At 35.3% G+C, this 20064-nt stretch overlaps 1 protein-coding gene across 1 annotated transcript; it reads right to left on the bottom strand.

Moving 5' to 3' along the window:
* Nucleotides 1–1239: 1239 nt before the first annotated feature.
* LOC127548321 (olfactory receptor 1361-like) lies at nt 1240–2187 on the bottom strand. The gene has a single exon (XM_051975695.1). The coding sequence runs from the start codon at nt 2185–2187 to the stop codon at nt 1240–1242; it is 948 nt and encodes a 315-aa protein (XP_051831655.1).
* Nucleotides 2188–20064: the final 17877 nt, after the last annotated feature.

Here is a 20064-nt window from a genome sequence, read left to right as displayed (position 1 = left end):
TGTGCCTCCTAACATTTAGCTCCTTTTTGTTTTTGTATCTCCAACATTGTGCCCAGAGTTTTATAGATGTTTAAGAAATGCTTGTTGATTGATTAAATATGTAGAAAGGATTGTTTCTTCAGAAGGGGTTAGACTAACTTGTCCCTGAAGTCAATTCAAGTCCCTGTGATTCTCTGTGGTAAAGGTAATAATGCCTAGTTCATGGAATCATAGGATGCCAGAACTGAAGAGAATCTTGAACTAGCCTAGTTGTTTCATTTACTTTTTATTTTATATTGATATCTTTTGTTTTATCATCTTCATTTCCCTCTTATCTCACCCCATTGAACTATTTCTTAAACAAGAAAAAAAAAGAGAAAAAAATCTCAGCAAAACTCAATATTTCCAATGGTACATATTATGTTGTCTATCCATATTTCCCCATCTCTGCAAAGAAAAGAAGGTGATACATTTTCTTCATTCTTCTCTTGTGCCAAATTTTGTTGTTATAATGACAAAGAATTCAATTTTATTATTTCCTTCTTATATAATTGTAAGTATTGCGTATATTGTTCTGCAAGTTCTGCTTAATTCATGCCTTATTTGTTCCTATAAGTCTTCCCAAGCTTGTATGAATTTCTTGTTCCCATATTTTATTAGAAAGCAGTGTGATGAAATGGCTAAAGAACTTGCCTTAAAACAAGGAAGTTCAGAGTTCAAGTCTCATGTCTGACATATCCTAGTTATGTGACTCCAGTGAAGTAAGTCCTTTCATATTTTCATGTTCTATAATTTTTTTTTGCAGAGGCAATGGGAGTTAAGTGATTTTCCAAAGTCATACAGATAGGAAGTGTTAAGTGTTTGTTTCCAAATTTGAACTCAGGTCCTCCTGATTTCAGGGTTGGCGCTCTAGCCACTGCACCACCTAGATGCCCTTTATAATACTATTCTATAAGCTACAGGACTTACTGAATCTGTTGAGTTGTATAACATACCCCAAGAATAATTGTCCCTTCATTTTCTACATGGGGAACATGAGATATAGGAAGATTAGTCTATTTGTTCATCTAGGAAGTGATAGAACCAGAAGGAGAAGCAAAATGATTGAGAATCCTGTGTTCTTTGCATCACATCACATTATCACTGGTGCAGTAGAAAGATTGACTTCATTCACTGAATATTTAAAAAGTCTTACTGTGAATCTATTCATTGACTGGGATTGTTGTTTGAAATATAAGTGCCTAACCCCAGAAGGATGTGTCAGAGGCACAAAGAGAGTCCTAACTTACTAGTAAGGAGCAGCCTTAGGGCTCCCTTCATATCACTGTTTCTTAGACTATAGATGAAAGGGTTCAGCATGGGGGTAACCACTGTATACATCACAGCTACTGCTGTGTCCTTTTGTGCTGTGTGGCTGGATGTGGGGCTGAAGTACACTCCGATGATTGTCCCATAGAAGAGACAGACTACAGTGAGGTGGGATCCACAAGTGGAGAAGGCTTTTCTCTTTCCACCAGTAGATGGGATTCTTAGCACAGCCATGAAAATATGAATGTAGGATATCAAGATGCCAATGAAGGGCACGACAGCTGTCAGTCCTCCCACTGTGTAGATCAGCAAGTCATTGATGAAGGTATCTGAGCAGGCCAACTTTATTAGGGCACTGAGATCACAGAAGAAGTGGTGGATTTCATTGTGGCCACAGAATGACAGTTGGGAAAGGGATGTAGTATGTATAAGAGAATTAATACAAGTCCATATCCAAGACACTGATACAAGAAACACACAGACTCTTGGGGTTATGATCATGGTATAATGTAGAGGAGCACAGATGGCCACATAACGATCATAGGCCATGGAGGCTAAAAGGACACTGTCGGTCCCTATAAGCCAACTGAAAAAGAATGTTTGTGTTAAGCACTTACCATAAGGAATTGCTTTGTTCTTAGTTAAATGGTTTATTAACATTTTGGGGATGGTGGTGGAAGTGAAGCAGATATCAACCACAGATAAGTTGCTGAGGAAGAAGTACATGGGAGTATGAAGTCGAGAATCAATTCTAATAGCCAGAATGATGAGCAAGTTCCCCAGGACTGTGATCAGGTACATAAGCATAAAAAAGGAGAACAAGAGTCTCTCCTGCTCTGGTTCTTTTGAAAGGCCTAGAAGGATAAACTCAGTGACTTCAGATTGATTTCTCTGTTCCATGGATCTGTTGTAAAGCACATATGGGAAAGAGACAAAACATAAAGTTCACTCAAAATTGGTCTGAATGGCTTTACAGGAATAAAATTAGTGAAGACAGAATTAGATGAAAAATGCAAGAGTAGAAAAAATAAATATCACTGCAAATAGTCTGAAATTCAAAATTTACACCAAATTGAGATGCATAACACAAAGAACATTTTTCGATAAAAGGGCCACATGATGGAAACAAATATTTTTCTGAACAAGAGTTACAAAATATAAATGACCACCTGAAAATATGCCAAATAATAATGGAAATATAAATTAAAAGAAATCTGAGGTTTTGTCTTCTTTTCTGATAATTGGGAAAGTAAAAAATACAAATGATCAGTTGTGGCGGGCTATGATAACGTTGGTATGCTGATGTAGAGTTGTTGCAGCTTGTGAAGTGATATAAAAATGTGTTTTTCAATTTGGAATTGAACAAGAAAAGTGGGGAAAAAAACTTTCCATATGCTTCATCACAGAGATCCTAATATTATAATGTGTGTGTGTGTGTGTGTGTGTGTGTGTATTTGTACACACATATATATTCAAATAAGTAAAAGGTACCAGTGAAAGTCTAAAAGACAGCAATACATTTTTAATAATAACTTTTGTGATAGCAAACACTTGAAATAAAAGCTATTGAAGCTGAAAAGACACTCTATAAAAATGTCATTGAATAATATGCAATATAAAATGAAAAAATATATAGGATCCTGAAAAAAGTCAAATGCATATGGAGAGAAGTAAGCTTAACTAAGTGAATAACATCTGCAGTGACTATAGCACAAATGAAAATATTGCTAAAAAGAAGTTCAGCTTGAGTAATGGGAAAAAAAAAAACATGATGGTTTTAGAGAAGAAATAATAAAGTACATTAGCCACTTCATGCCAAAGACATCAAATCAATCAACTTGCATTTGTTGTGTTTTCCAAGTTACAGGAACTAAAGGTTTATGGATACCAAGAAAAGGTACTCCCTTGTACTTGATCAAAGAAATTCATGCTCACCAGCTATGCTGAAACAAGATAAAGAGAGGAAAAATTAGAGGTAATATCATAGGGAATAGACTAGGATTAAGAGGGATCAGGACAAAGTGAATGAGATTTTAGCTAATATTTGAAGAAAGTAAGGGAAGTGAGGAAGCAGAGGTTAGGAGGCAGAGCAGGGACAGCCCAGGGACAGGCAATGAAAATGTATGGAGTCAGGGGACGTATTATCCCTAGCAGCTTGAGCCTGTGATCCTGTCCTCTGTCACTGCAGATGCAAAAGTTGTGAAGAGCTTTAAATGCCAAACAGAGGAGCTTAGGTTTGATCCATAAGATGATGGGGAGCTACTGAATATCACTGGGGGACCATGGGAGTGATGATATATATTAGATTATATATGTGTCTGATATCTAAGAACTAGCCTATTTAAATTAAGAGAGTCTCTACACCATTGAATAAACAATGCTGTTTTTTTTTTAACCATAGCAACTCTTAAAGACCTCCTATGAAGTTACAGAGGGATTATAATACAAATATTACACACATGAAAGTACATATCTTTAAAATATTGTGGCTTAATATAGCACTGAGACTTTTGATCCATCCTGTGAAAGGGAGAAATCTTTGAGATTTCTGAAAACAGATATGCTAGAATATGTAGATGATCCAGTTCTTTTAACTCCAATTCAAGCATGGATCAAGGCATCACCATGTGATGTCATTGGTTCTCTTCAAAAATTAAGGATGAGCAACAGCCCTTGATACCTCAGACTTACTTGGTAAAATGTTGGACAATTTGAACAAAGATGCCACATAGAGAAGTTCACATGTTAATATGAAGTAATGATCTTCCTTTTTATTGGCGGCTCAAAATAAATGGGCACTTCCCACTTATTGAAAGGTTCAAAATCAAGGGATCTTTGTGATGCCAGATGAGAACATCTACCTCTACTCAGGAATCCCTTTGGAAACATATACCACAAGTTCAGTCAGTGATGCTGTAACAGATAACATCCAATCTAGTCTTAGTAGACTGGTGTAATTTAGAATCCTGGTAGAAACTAAAAAAAAATAAATACTTTCATTTTACCCTTCACTCTTTTTATCTTAACAATGGCATGGTCCCTAAGAATGACCTTTGCCTCTTAAACAGAAAGAATGACAAGAGATGGTGACATCTTCCTTGTAGAACCAATGTCAAATCTTTGTACTGTTTTTCTAAGAGGGAGTTTGTGAACTTACTCTTGCTGCATATAGAAATAGCTGGTGGCACAGTGGAGAAAACACTGGACCTGAGTTGAAATCTGACCTCAGACATTTACTAGCTATATGACCCCAGGAGAGTTACTTCACTTCACTTTACCTCAATTTATGAGGATAATAATGGCATCTACCTTATAGCATTGATGTGAGGATAAAATGAGATAATATTTGTAGCAAAGAGCCTAGGACAATGCTTGACACAATAGTAGATTATATATGATTCCTTTATTCACTTCTCTTTTAGTAGTGGTTTTCAAATATGTATTTTCATGAATTAAAGATAGCTGTTTCAATGGACCTAGAATGGTTTTATCTCCACCTTCTCAGAGCTGTGAATATGATTACATGCATCTTCCCAGCCCCTCAGCCAACTTCAGCTGGAGAAGCTTGTTCTATTCTGAATGTATTTATGAAGGGACTGTTTGACAAGGAGGTCTCACATGTAACATATAGACCCAACCTTTTATTGGTTGTCTACAAAGATCAAAATAGGGTGGAGTGCAAACAACAGAATTTTAGATCCCTGGCCCAATAATAGTCTCTTATAACTCAAGAGGTGTCAGAATAACTTTAAAATAAATTTGTTGTGGTTCGGTCATTTTGGTCATTTCTGATTCTTCATGATTCATTTTGGGTTTTCTTGGCAGAGGTACTGGAGTGATTTGTCATTTTCTTCTCCAGTTCATTTTACATATAATGAAACTGAGCCAAGAATAGTTAAGTGACTTGGCCAGGGTCACACATCTAATAATTATCTGAAGTCAGATTTGGATTTAGGAAGATAAATTCTCCTGACTCCAGTTCCAGAACTCTGTGTACTATGGTGCCATCTAGCAGCCCCATTTTAAAATAGTTATCATCGATTTTATAAAGGGTAAGATTCATTCTTATTTCTATGGCTTTGACCTTAAACTTTGCCCAGGAATTCTTTATCTGGTATGCACCTTGGAGTTTCATTCTCAGGGAAACCAAATAAAATATCCCAACATGTTCTTTGTCATTGTCTCCATCATGTGAATTCAGCTATCATCAGAAAGCAACATTTTATTTTAAGTAGACCAATGAAGTTGATAAAAGTGCCAGATAGCTTCAATGTATGGGTAAATTGAAGTGTTCTTGGATTAAAGGAATCGTTTCAACTGAGCCTTGTAATTTTTAATTATAAAAACCATGTGCCACAGTCATTAATGAGACTTGCTTTTTAAAATAGATAAAATTGGCAAAATAGCAAAATATTAAATAGTTTGCCAGCACCTGTCCCTTAAGGAATATGGAGTATACAGTGGAAGCTTTGGGAGGTTGGGGCCCAGATAACGAGTTTACTTTGTCTGGAGTAACTAACACTGAGGCCAACATCTAGAGAAAATTAATAGGGTGGGAGCAGGTGGAGGAGGATACCAAACACATCATAGGAATAAGACAGCAAATGGACAGAATGTATCTGAATAAAAACAAATTCTTATGGCAGAGAATAATCATTTTTCTATTTTTTTTCTTTAAATAGAGACGCTAATACCTGTGATTATGCTACCTCCACTTAAAAGCCTCCAGACACAAGGTACTCAACATATCCTAAGGAAGCAATTACATTGTATTTTCACTTAGATCATACATCTCTTTGTTGTTCAGTGTTAATAGCATGTTAAATTTGAGTGCCTTAAGCCTGCAGCTATTGCAGCTAGGTGGTGCAGTAGAGTGAGTTCAGAATCCAGAAGATTGAGTTCAAATATACCTCAGAGACTTAGTAACTATGTGATTTTCAGCCAAGTTATAAAAAAATTCTGTTTGCCTTAGTTTCTTCATTTGCAAATGGGAATAACAATAGCACCTATCCCCTAGGTTTGTTATGAAGATTAAATGAGATAATAATTGTAAAGTCCCTGACATATGGTAAGCACTATTTAAATACTTGTTGCTATTGATGATGATGATGATTTATAAATCTATTAATCCTAGAAAAAATGAAATGAGCTTTGTTTAATAAAAGTTGTTTTCCCTTCCTAAAGCATCTTTTAAACTATGCTTTCATAGGTCCAGGAATCCAAGTCAAGGTCAACATTTTATAGTGTTTAGAATCTCTCCTTTTCCTTTATTTGAAAAGCAGGAGAATATATTTCCTTATCAAGTACTGTGGAAGCTTTCTCTTTTTCCTTGATCTATCAGTGACTCAGCAGTCATACCCGCTAGGACTTTCAGGATTCTGGGATACAAATTTATCTAGCCTTCATCATCTAAATTCATGATGTAATTCATTCAATATGGAAATTCATCCTGGTCATTGGAATTCCTTGTGGACAATTGAGTGCTCCCTTATCATCCTCTCACTTATGCTGACTTTCAACTCCAAATTAAATATACTTGTTTGAGTCTTTTGAATCTACTCCTAGGCTAAAAATCATTCAACTTGTCAGAGAAAACAAAAACAAGATACTAACTCATGAATCCTTCTTTGCTGAAATGTCTGGAATGACTTCTTTCCTCATATGTATCCTCATATCATATCAAAAAAAAAAAAAAGGGCAGCTAGGTAGTGCAGTGGTTAGACCACCAGCTCTGAAGTCAGGAGGACCTGAGTTCAAATGTGGCCTCAGATACTTAACACTTCCTACATATATTATCCTGAGCAAGTCACTTAACTCCAATTGCCTCCAAAAAAAAAAAAAAAAAAAAAAGCCAGGAGGCTAGCTTCAAGTCTTAATGGAAATTCTGTCTAGTACAGGAAGCCTTTCCCACTCCTTAATTCTATTGCCTTCCCTCTCTTATTTCCAATTAATCATGTATATACAAGATATATTACATAGTTGTTTACATGCTAATTTTCCTATAGATTGTAAGCTCCTCAAGAGCAGGGACTGTCTTTTCCTTCTTTTTGTATCTCTAGTACTTAGCACAGTGCCTGGCTCATAATAGGATCTAATAAATGCTTATTGACTGACTTTTAGTTATTCATCTTCTTCATTTTAGTCCCCCTAACTAGATTGACCATCCCTCTCTATCCCTTTTTCATCTTTCTTTCTTTTCTAGAAGATATTTAAAAGTTCCTTTTTTTTTCTCATTAGACTACAGCAACTCTAAAGTCTAGGACTCCTAAAGGACTCCTAAAAAATTATGGGATTGGTATTCACATTTGTAATTTTTATGCCCTTGTTTCCATTTCCTAAGCAGATATTTTCTTTTTTTTTCTTTTTCTTATTGAAGCTTTTTATTTTCAAAACATATGCAAGGATAATTTTTCACCATGGACCCTTGTAAAACCTTGAGTTCCAATTTGCCCCCTTCTCCCCACTCTCTCTCCTAGATGGCAAATAATCTAATATATGATAAACATGGTAAAATATATATATATATATATACAATACAGGCATATGTAGTTACACAATTATCTTGCTGCACAAGAAGAATCAGATCAAAAAGGGGAAAAATGAGAGAGAAAATAAAATTCAAGCAAACAACAACAAAAGAAGTGAAAATGCTAAGCAGATATTTTCAAAACTTAAGGTGGTTTTGAAAATGGTTTCCCTTTGAACCTTTTTTTTGTTCTTCTTATACAGCAATTTCTTCTTTTCCTCACTAGAACTGTTAACATTGCAAGAATTAGTATGGCTTTCCATACCTTCTTTCTCTCTTATTTAAAGACATGACTCCCAAATCATTCTCTTTCTTAACCTTTTGAAATCTCCTTTGCTCAAAGGTTTCAGACAATGTCAACATTTTTTTCTTTTAAAAAATATCTTATGCTGTTGTGATCTCACCTTCCAAAGTTCCCAGCAACCAGTTATTCCTTTTAAGTTATGATTAGGTTTGGATTCATAATCTCTCTCTTCTCCTTACCTTATGTTTTCTTCCACATTTTGAGAAAACAATTACTATCACAATAGATAAAAATATACAACTGTTCTGCTTTAGACAGAAAAAGAGTATTCTTTGGTCTAGCACATCTCAATAATTGCTACCATTTCATACCAGCCTTGTGTTCAGTTTCCCACACTATTTTCTCCCTCTGGACAAGTAAAAAGTGCACAAGTGCATACATATAATATGCAACTACAATGTAATGTGTCTCTCTTATTAAGTGTCTACTTTGTGACAGGTCCTATTCTATGTGTTAGGCATTCAAGAAAAGCTCTCAAAGATCTTACAGTCTAATGACGGAGTCAATATTAAAATAATTATGTTCAAACAATTTAGATACAGGATTAAAAAAAAACCCAGTGTTGGAAAGAAGGCACTAAAGTTAGGGAGATAAAAAAGCATCTTGCTAAAGGTATGAATTTACCTGAGACTTAAAAGAAGTTAGGAAATCTAGAGATTAAGATGGAGAGAATTTCAGAAATAGGAAACACCAAGTGAAAACATCCACAGTCTAAAAATAGTGTTTTATGGGAGGAATAGTAAGGAGGCCTGGGTAGCTGAATCATGAAAGGACAAGGAGAGGTAAGAATATTAGAAAATCAAGAAGAAATACAGCTTTGAAGTGCTTTAAAAATCTCTAGGGTCAGGAGGGAAGGAAGAAAAAATGGAAAAAAGTCACATACTATAGCTTTATTATATATTTAAAAGAAATAGTTGTACATGATAAATTTGTAATTTCATGTGCAATCATTTTTTTCCTGTTCTACTATGTTATAGAAATGTTTGCTTTATTTTTAAGTTCAAAATAAAGTAAATTTTAGAGATATGATTATGGAGTGTTTTGTGTGAAGCACAAGGAGTCTAGTGCCACTTTATCTTGGACTATATGATGAGGAGGAAAGGAGAAGGAGAAATATGTAGGTTCAGAAAACTGGAAAGATATGAAAGAGCCAAAGTATGAAGGACTTAAAATGTCAAAAAAAAGGATATTATATTAGATCCTGGAAATGACAGAGGAGTCACAGGAGTTTATTGAATAGGGACACTTGAGGGTTATAAGTCAGATTTGCACTATAAGGAGACAAATTTTATATTTTAATGGAGGATGGATTGGAATGGGGAGAGCCTTGAGGCAGAGAGATCAAACATTGGACTATTAGAATAGTGTAAGAATGAAGTGATGATAATGATATATTAAGTGGCAGCAGTGTCAGAGTGGTAAAAGGGCAAATATGAATGTCATGAAAGTGGGATCAATAAAACTTAACAAAAGATTGGGTGGTGAGAGAAAGTTTGCTGTTGAGGATAATATCTAGTTTGTGAGCTTGGTGACTAAGAATATAGTGATGCACCATATGCTAATAGGAAAATTAGGAAGAAGTGAGGGTTTTGAAAAAAAGATGAGTTCAGTTTTGGATAATGAGTTTAAGATATCTCAGGGTCATCCTAATTGACATATTCAAAAAGCAAAAGGAAATGTGAGATTGAAAAAGAAAGAGGTTAGGGCTCAACAAGCAAATCTGATAATCATCAGCAAAAACATAGTAATTCAGTGTATGGAAGCTGATGAGATTGCCACATGAAATAATATAGAGAAAGAAGAGAAAAGTAGTTCAGATAGATGCCAGCTGAAAATCCAGGCAGTGAAAGTGATCTGAATGAAGATAAAACAAAAGAAACTGAGAAGAAGCAGTCAGATAGACAAAAGGAGAATCAGAAGAGTTTAGTGTCACCAAAACCTAAAGAAAAGAGATTATGAAGAAGGTAACTGTCACTGGTTACAGAATGATCAAGGATGATGACTGAAAAAAAGACCATTGGAGTTGGTAATTAAGAGATAATTGATAATTTCAGCTGAATGATGAAGTCAAAAGCTAGATTTCAGAGAGTTAAGAAAAGAATGAGGAAAGAAAAAGAAGAGTTATCAATTGTGGATAACCTTCTCAAAAAGTTTAGCACAAAAGAGAGGAAAGACACAGGGCAATAGCCATCTAGATTGGCCAATCAGGTGAGGATTTTTTTGAGGTTGGAAAAACAGTAAGTAGTAGAGGAGGAGCTGGGAAAGTCAGAACATGGAGCTATCTACTGGAGATGGGATAGAATGGGATTCCTAGTAAATGTAAAAGAGTTCAATGAAATAGAAGTAAAGGAAGAATCATAGCAGAAGGCATTCCTGTGATGTGAGAAGAGGAAAAAAAGAAGGAGCTCTCATTAAATGGCATCATTTGTTGCCATGAAATCTGAAGCCATCTTCTCAGTTCAAAGGATTGGGGGAGGTAGAACTGTGGGAAGTTTGAAAAGAAATGAAGAAATTTGAAAAAGGGTAATGTATTGAACGGGACAATCAATTTATTATAGATTCATAAAAGAATTGTTTTGCCTAATTGAGAAACTAGTTGATATTATGTAAAAACAAACTTGTAGTAGACTTATATAAAGTTGTTTTATGATTCTTCTCCAAATTAATTTATTAGTTCTTGAGTAGGATCAAAGACAGAGAGTGATGGGAATAATCTAAGGGAGAGGTTTGGTAAAGCATGATGTTGCATAGGATAAGTGGCAAGGGATTAACTAAAAGAACAGAATACAGAGTTGAGATTGATGATGTTATAAGAATATAATAGAGGAGATTTTATATTCAATTGTGCATGGATGATATTTTATAGTATCTAGGAGGCCTTTTAAGTCTGACATTCTGTTATGCTGATTCAATAATATATCGCATCCAGGAGATCTATCAGGAAGACTGGAGATCAAATCCAGCTTCAGACACTTATTAACTGAGCAACTCTTAAAAAGTCATTTATCATTTCCCTACATCAGTTTCCTCAACTGTAAAGTGGTAATAATAAAATTACATGTCTCTCAGGATTGTTGTGAGGATCAAATGAGATAATATTTGTAAAGTTCTTAAGCATAGTGTCTAATATAGAGTAGGTCCTTAATAAATCCTTAGTTCTTTCCTTCCTCCTTCCCTCTCTCTTTTCCTTTCTTCCTTTTTTCTTTCCTTTCTTTATTCCTTCCTCTCTCCATCTTTCTCTCTTTTCTTCCAAATATGGTTTAACCATGGCTAGAATTCTTTGTCTTCTGTTGCTCTGGAATTAATGCCCATGTTTTTTGTGGATCGTGACTCATGGTTGATTCACATTGATCGAGGAACACATTAAAACTTTGCTATATTTCTAAGACTCACAGTCATTAGGATAGTCTAGCGAAATATCTATTTTTCCAACCAATTATAGGATTTTATGTTAATCCCTATTAATTTCCACTTGGATTCTATATTTTAAAAATATTTTAGGATTCAAATTCTGTTATCAACATCAATGATATTCTGTTGAAACTTCTTGCCACCCACAAATTTGAAAAACAAGCCATCTATAGCTTTATTCAAGCCATAAAGAAATATTAAAAAAAATAGGGTCAAAGAAACCATTATCTGGAATACAAAGAGAGGATTCCTCCTAAGGAATGGATTTCTATATAGTCAGGGGAATTTCCTCTTCTTTGAGTTTAAATCAAAAGAGAAGAAACTGTTTTCCTTAGACTAGATTACCACTTATGGAGACATTAGGGTGAAGTAAATTTAATGAGTAATCAGAAAATAACTATTTTCTTAACTCTGTAAAGAAATCATATTACCTTCTAAATCTTAAGTTGAGGGAAACATACAAAGAAATGTGTAATCAAAAGATTGTTAGAATGAAATTCAGGACAATTGTAGGCAATAATGTAAAAAAGTTGAACAAGTTGGTCTCTAAGGTCCATTCCTTCCATACTTATTATCTTATTATATATTAACCATCTTATGCTCTCCAGTGCTTCCCAAGTCTAATGTCTAGCTTCCCATGTTCTAAGAGCTGGACCATAGATTCTGTATGCTTAAAACCCCTGAATTTCTAACTTTTTTTTGCTTTAAAATCTCCCTCAGTTCCAAATACTTCAAATTTGAAATAATCCAGTTACCACACCTGTCTCCTCATTTTAAAATGAGGTAACTAAAAAGAGCATGAAAGGTTAAATTCTATGTCACCGATCATATGATGGCCAAACCAGATCTGGAATTCATATGTTTAGATTTCCAGACTGACATTGGTTTTTATGACAATGTAGCATTGTTCCTTCCTTTTCCCCAGATAAGGAAAGGGATAAGATGACTTTATATTTGAGAAATCACTACATTCTTATATCAAAGAAACTGTAATAGCAGGAGACAAATGTTTTGTTTCCTTTTTCAGTGACATAGTTCCTAGCATACTTGCCCTTCCTCATATATCTGATCTTTGTATTGTACTTGGAAGTCTTTACTCAGACCTGTGTTCTCTCTGATGTTCAAAAATCAGCTATCTAGCCTATCTCTTTACATGAAGACTTTCCTGATGCCACTAGAAACCTAAATTTTATTCTCCTTCCTCTCCTAAATTCATTTTCAAATTAATCTGTAGATGTTTGAACATGTATATGTTGTCTTTCCAGTTAGAATGTAAATTATTTGAAGGCAGGGATATTTTGAGATTTATTTCTGCATCTTAGACTCATTCTTTCTTAATAAATACTTACTGATACTAAAATGTTCTGTGAGGTATGTTGTCTAAGATTTTGTACTTTATGGTCTAAAATCCATTCCAAAACAAGCATTTTAGGATTATGCTAGAGTCTTTTAGATTCTTGCTTTAATCTCCTAATTTGAACATTTTATAATTTAAGATCTTTTCCATCCCTATGTATTTCTAGCATTCCTTCTGATTTAACTATATAATATTATGTAGTATAAGATCTCTAGATTTGTTTATAATCTTTTTCCTTTTGAGTTCTGATATTATGTCCTCTGTTCCATGATTCCTTCCAGCTCTGAATTTCTATATTCCTGAATTCTTTTTAGCACAAGTTTCTATGAGACTACTTTACAACATTTTTTTGTATGAGATTTTCCCCTTGAAATGAAGAGAAAGTTATGTCCTGCTGATGTACTTACTTGGGTGTTTGATCTAGCTTTTTCTGTTCAGTTTCTGAGGAATCCATTTCTGTTGCCTTCCCTGTTCCCCCTTTTATAGGAGACTTGTCCAAGCCATAGGTCCTTCCAATAGAAAGAAAGTCCAAGTCCTTTGGCTTGAGACTTTAGCTAACATAGTGTATATGTAGAGCAGATATCTGCTATGTCCCCTAGGAGTAGTGCCTTTGCACTTTGCAAAGACTCTCTGGACCCTGAACCATAATTCTTCAAACCCCTTGCTAGAAAGAAAGACCAAATAATTGTCCATTCTTCACTCTAACTCCTTTGGGCCAAGTACACTTTTTGATAGTCCTCAGCCTCAGTTTTTCATTTATTTCTTAAGGGACAGTGCTTCCAGGAACAGGGAGAGTACCATATGTTTCCAATTGTCTTCCAAGGAAGAGACCTTAGATCTTGAAGCATAGAATACCAGAGTTGGAAGGGGTGTTAGGTAGATATTAACCCTGAGAGGGACCTTCATACGTAGAATACATGTATCCCTGGTGTCAAAAGTTTTCTTATAACATATTATCACAGAATTACAGATCTAGGGACAGAAGGAACCTTATTAGCTTTCTAATCCCAATCTCTCATTTTAAACATGAGAAAACTTAGAAACAGGCAGGTTAAGAGACTTCTCCAATTTTAGCCACTTAGGAAGCAACTAAGGTACTATTCAAACCCACGTCCCTTGACCCCAAATCCAGTGCTCTTTGAATTCCTATTACAGCCAAAGACATTGATAATACCACTAATAAATATCCTTTCCCCATAGTACGATAAAACCTCAGTTACATAGATGTTTGGAGGTTGCTCCTCCATATTGCTGCTCTCTCTTGGACTGCTTTCATAAATCTTGCAGCATTGATTTCCTTGCAGTTTATGCCTCTAGCAGCCCTCAGAAGTTGTGTACTTTGCTATAGATATTTTCACTGTCCTCCTCTAATATTCCTGAAGTCCGTGATTTTTGTCCTCCTAATTTCCCAGGGATTGGCAATATTTCTATTTTTACAGGGGATTAGACTCATTATTGCCCCTAGAATTCCTGTCAGATTAGATCAGAGCTTAAAATAAACCTCCTGCCATTGAATGCTACCCTTGAATGCCTCTTTTCTTGTTCTGGACATCTTCTGGTCCCTGGTTTCATACACAAGGGTTCTCTCAGGTGTCTAGCACAACAATTATTTCCTTATGGGGGTATGTAAAATGCTCAGCAGGACTGGCATTTTTCATGTGATGTCTTGCCTAGCCATTTTCAGAACTCCTTATCTACCTTGGTGTCCACCTAGCTCCCAACTCTCACCTCCAAGAAGCTATAGCACAAGCAACAGCCACATTCTGGAAAATTGCCTTGGAAGACAGGCTGAACCTATTTGAGGGTAACCAACAGGCATCAGACCTGCTGGTGAATTAGGGGAATGTCTATTTCCAAGCATTCCAAGACTTCCCTTGCTGAAATAGAACAATTTGTTCCAAGGGCAATAAAACAGAAACTGTGGAGTGCTTAGAGCTTGGATAGACATTAAAATGCTAAGGTAATCCACTGTATCCCACACTGTCACCAGTCACCTTGAGTTTTGTCTTATCCCTAGACTTCAATGACAAGAGACTGAGGTTGTTGACTGTGCAACTTTGCTTCACGTAAATCCAATTCACAAAAGAGTCAAGACATCACCTGTCTTGTCACTGGTCCTTTTTAAAATCAAAAAATAAATAACAACAATATTGTGTTACATCTTATAAGCAATTCCATTTTGCTTTCTGATGATTTAAAAGTGTCAAGCACATATTTCTTCCAAATCTAGATCATGTTTCTCCTACCAATGTATGTAATACCTCACATGGGCATCAAAACAACAACAATTAGCATTTATTTAGTGACTACTGTGTACAAGTCATTGGGTAAAGTGCTTTACAAGTCATTTTGGATCTTCACAGCAACTATAGGAATTAAGTGCTATTACTGTACTCTTTTGACAATTGGGGAACCTGAGGCAAACAGGTTTAAGTGAATTGCCAAGAGAAAAACAACTTATAAATGTCTGAAGACCAATATGAAGTCAGGTCTTTCTGACTTCAGACTCAGAACTTTGACCACTGAGCTATTTATCTGTCTATAGAAGAAGAGCCTTATAATTTCTCTTACTGTTTCACTAGCTTCTCAAATTCCATCGTGGTATTTGAGCAACAGTATTTTTTTTAACTTGATGCTGCCTTGCAAAAGTTTGGGAAAATATGAAAAAAGCTATGCATGCCTTCTCCCTAATTTTCAACACATTCCTCCCCTCATTTATTACTCCCAAAAGAGAAGTTAGTGATTTGTGTTTCCTGCAATGAATAGAATTTCATTGCTAATGGGGACTTGATTACCAAGAATCTGTATTTAAGGACCTGGAAGAAACTTTAGTCCTTACAATACTAGAGTATGAAGAGGGCCTTATAGTATAATTTCAGAGTTGGAAATATATTTTTTGTTGTTTTTCAGTTCTGTCTGACTCATCATGACCCGATTTGGTGTTTTCTTGGCAAAGATACCAGTATTTTGCCTTTTCCTTCTTCATTTAATTTGATAGATGAAGAACTGGACTAAACAAGGTGAGATGATTTAATCAGAGGCCCACAGTTGGCAAATCTGATACTAGATTTGAATTTAGGAAGATGAGTCTTCCTCATTTCAAGTCCACTGTTCTTGGACTTGGCTACCTAGGTGCCTCAAATGGGAGAGAATACAGAATGTCTAATCTGGAAGGCGCTTTAGAACAAAGAATATATGAATTTAGAATATATATATCATAAAATGTCTGGGGAAAAAAGGGATTACTTGAAGTAAGCAGCTTGATTTGTTAAGTACCCTGCAGCTCAAACAGCTTCTTCTTACAAGAGATTCCTGGTTCACAAAGAGTCACATTCAATCCTAAGTGACCCAACTCCAAAGCAGGGGGCCAGGCTTCTTTCTTTATGGTTCTGAAATTTTTCTTCCAGAGAAATTCCTGAACAATTTCAAAAACAAATTTATCTAAGGCTCCTATCCAGTGTTTTGTAACATGTAAACAAAAAGCATTTTTGAAAAGCTTTTCAACATGTAATATTGATATTTATTAAGGTTAGTGTTTTCCCCCTTCATCACCACAAAAACCTAATGAAATCAGTGCATGGACAAATGGGAAAAGATAAAATATTAAATGGTTTGTTTCATTTATTATACTCCCCTTAAAAATAATGTCAACTTTGTGGTATTTCTGAACACATTTTGCATTTGTCTCAGATCTTCTTTGTCCAAGTAACTCAGAAAGTCCTGATCTGATGACTTTTTTTAGTCCTTCAGGAAGAGGATGATCCTGCTGCTGGTGATCTTTTCCATTGACAACTGTACTGTTTAAGAAACATTTTTCCTCTGGGTAGCTGATATCTGGCTCAGGAACTCTGTAATTAAAAAATTAGCTAGATAGGACAGTTGACATCATATTGTATATGAAATCATGAAGACTTGAATTTGAATTTCACCTCAGAGTCTATCTGTGTGACCCTGGACAAGTCACTTTACTTTTCTCTACCTCACTTTTCTCATCTGTAAAATTAGGATAATGATGGCATCTATTTCACAGAAGTGTGATGGTCAAATAAAATAAATTTGCAATCTTTAAAGCACTATTATAAGTATTAGCTATCTTTTCTTCCATCTTGTTCCTTCCTTCCCCTCCCTCTGTGTCCCTCTCTCTCTTTCCTTCTCCCTTTCTCCCCCTGCCTCTTTTACCCCCTGTCTTCCATTCCCTTATTCCTCCCTCTTCTTTCTCTTCACTTTCTCCTCTCTCTCTCTCTCTCTCTCTCTCTCTCTCTCTCTCTGCTTCTGCATTTCCTTCCCTCCTTCCTTCCCCCTGCTCCCAATCTGATGACTCTTCCTTTTCAACCTATCTGTTTCTGCTGCTAGTGACTTTGCAGCCACACTGGCAGCTGCTACATTATTACTTCATTGCCTAGAAAGGGTACAATGCCATTTGCTTTTCTGTAGTTCACCAGTTCTTATGCCAAAGGAAACAGTTCTATCATGAGCACAAGATTATTTGAAAGGCTGAGTTCTAAGCTTCTGTCTGCAATGGGAGATGTGCACCCACTTCTCAACCTACCTGAAAGCTCAGAATCATTCTTGTGCTTCATATCCAGAAAGAAGAACAACCCTGAGTTGCAAGAATTGCCCTTTTATTGAATTCCAATTTAGCAGGCCATAAAAAGTTTTTTATCATTATGTGTCATCATGGAAACCAGGAAGCAGTCAGAAGATTCTCTTTCTTTGAAATGTGTGTGTGTGTGACTGCATGTGTTAGAGGACCCTTTTGTCATATGTATCTGAAAGTCAACCCATCTGAAGCTTTTGTGAACTTTACTAGATTGTATACTCTTCATACTCCATAAAGGTGGTGGGGTTGGACCAAGCGGGACTTCTCCTTTTCCAGGTTTATGATACATAATTCCCTCCAACAGACTTTTATTTGTTATTGTTTCAAGTCACCATTGCCATTAGGCAGGGGGAAAGTGAGAAATTCCTGCTAGATCATGTTGTAAGTTTGAGGCAGAGAAAATTGGAAAATGTCCCAAAAGAGAGGGGGTAGCAGTATTTCTATAGTTCTTCCTAAACTACAGAGGGTTGAAATTCCTTGTTGTGATTCTGTGTTCTCCTGTCTCACAATCATCAACCATGTTTGAGACAACCCAACTATTGGGTACCAATGAGCAGTAGTCTGCATTATCCCAATGAAGTGCATGTTGTTTCAAAAGGAGACATAGTGTATATCCATAATGGTGCCTAATCCCACAATCCATGGGTAGCCACTGGCCTCATTCCTGTTACATATAGAATAGGAAATTGTGGGCTGGGAACAAGTCCCTTGACCAATCTGAATTAATTTTACTATTTGCTTCATCCTCTACTAGTCACGTGTTGCTTATTGTTACTGGAGGTAATTACCACTCTAGTGGAGGCCATTCATAACAATATATTGGACCATTATGATAATCACCATAATATTGGTCTCCTGACTCAAATTTTTTTCCTCTCTAATCTATTGTCCACATGCCTGGCCAAGTCGTAATCTCAAAATCCAGATCTTACCATATGGGTCTTTTGTTCTATAACATCTAGTGGCTTCTTATTCCCTTTAGGATAAAATAACATAATACTCCATTTGATTTTTAAAACCCTTCACAACCTGACTGCAATCTACTTTTCCAGTCTTATTGTACATAATTCCTTTTCAGTCACTCTTCACTGTACCCAAACTGGCATTTTTGCTGTTCCTCACATATCATTCTTCACTTCCTCTCTCTGTCTCTTTGCACAAACTGCCCCTCATTCTTCGAATACAGCAAAGTTTTCTTTAGTATGGTTTAGTCAATTCATACCTCCACTAATGGGCTATTTGTGAAACTTTCTTTCCATAGCACTTCCAACACTGACTATTAACATTTTATCATTATTAATTTGCTACATGTGAGATGAAGCTTTAGATTTGTACTGATTTTCATTTTATTTCCTGATTATGATACAGACAATCTTTTATATGGCTGATTATAATTAGTAATCTGTTTTTATAAGAACTGTTTGTTTAGAGATTCCTTTATTGATGGATATTGATTTTGTCTTAAGGCCTTTGCTATCCCAGAAAATTAATTTATTTTCATGATTTTTAAATTGTTTTCTGGAATGTTTAACATATTCATAGTTTTACTAGTAAATCACAGGCATTTCTTTATTTCCACAATAATTTAAAAACATTTAAAAAAAGCATTTCCTTGAGATTTTGGGTCTTTTGTATATCTAAATTAATTTTGTTATTGTGTTTTCTAGCTCTAGTAACTAGGTGGTACAGTGGATAGAGTCACAAGTCTCATATGAGGAAGATTTGAATTTAGATGATTTTCATTTTATTTCCTGATTATGACACAGACAATCTTTTATATGGCTGATTATAATTAGTAATCTGTTTTTATAAGAACTGTTTGTTTAGAGATTCCTTTATTGATGGAGATTGACTTTGTCTTAAGGCCTTTGCTATCCTAGAAAATTAATTTATTTTCATGATTTTTAAATTGTTTTCTGGAATGTTTAACACATTCATAGTTTTACTAGTAAGTCACAGGCATTTCTTTATTTCCACAATAATTTAAAAACATTTTTAAAAAGCATTTCCTTGAGATTTTGGGTCTTTTGTATATCTAAATTAATTTTGTTATTGTGTTTTCTAGCTCTAGTAACTAGGTGGTACAGTGGATAGAGTCACAAGTCTCATATGAGGAAGACTTGAATTTAGATGTGTCCTGAGACATTTATTAGTTGCACTAACTACATTTACTAGAGCTACATTTACTAAGTTGAATCACTTAATCTTTGTTTTCCTCTATCCATTGAAGAAGGAAATGGCAAACCACTCCAGTATCTTTGCCAAGAAAAGTATAAAAAGATTCAAAGAGTCAGCATGACTAAAACAATTGAACAACAACACAAAGTACTATTTGAGTACTTGTTCCTTTATTTTATAAATAAGGAAAGTGAAGACCAAGTTAGTTCAGGGTTATACATGCAGGAAGTAACAGAACTAGAATACACATTCTGACAAATGCCTCTTGGGCACATTAGGGGAAAACTTTAAATCTTATACTAGAGAAAGTTCACTGAAAACCTTATACTAGAGAAAGTTCACTGAAAACAGTCATAGCAGTGAAATTGCAATGTGAGAAATTCCAGGATGATGTCTCATAG

Source organism: Antechinus flavipes, chromosome 1, assembly GCF_016432865.1.
Source record: "Antechinus flavipes isolate AdamAnt ecotype Samford, QLD, Australia chromosome 1, AdamAnt_v2, whole genome shotgun sequence".
Taxonomy (NCBI): Eukaryota; Metazoa; Chordata; class Mammalia; order Dasyuromorphia; family Dasyuridae; genus Antechinus; species Antechinus flavipes.
Note: the sequence above shows the minus strand (reverse complement) of the source record. Positions and strands in the feature narration are given on the sequence as shown.

Coding starts and splice junctions, on each gene's coding strand:
- LOC127548321 (XM_051975695.1), bottom strand. CDS start 2,187: ATGGAACAGAGAAATCAATCTGAAGTCACTGAGTTTATCCTTCTAGGC.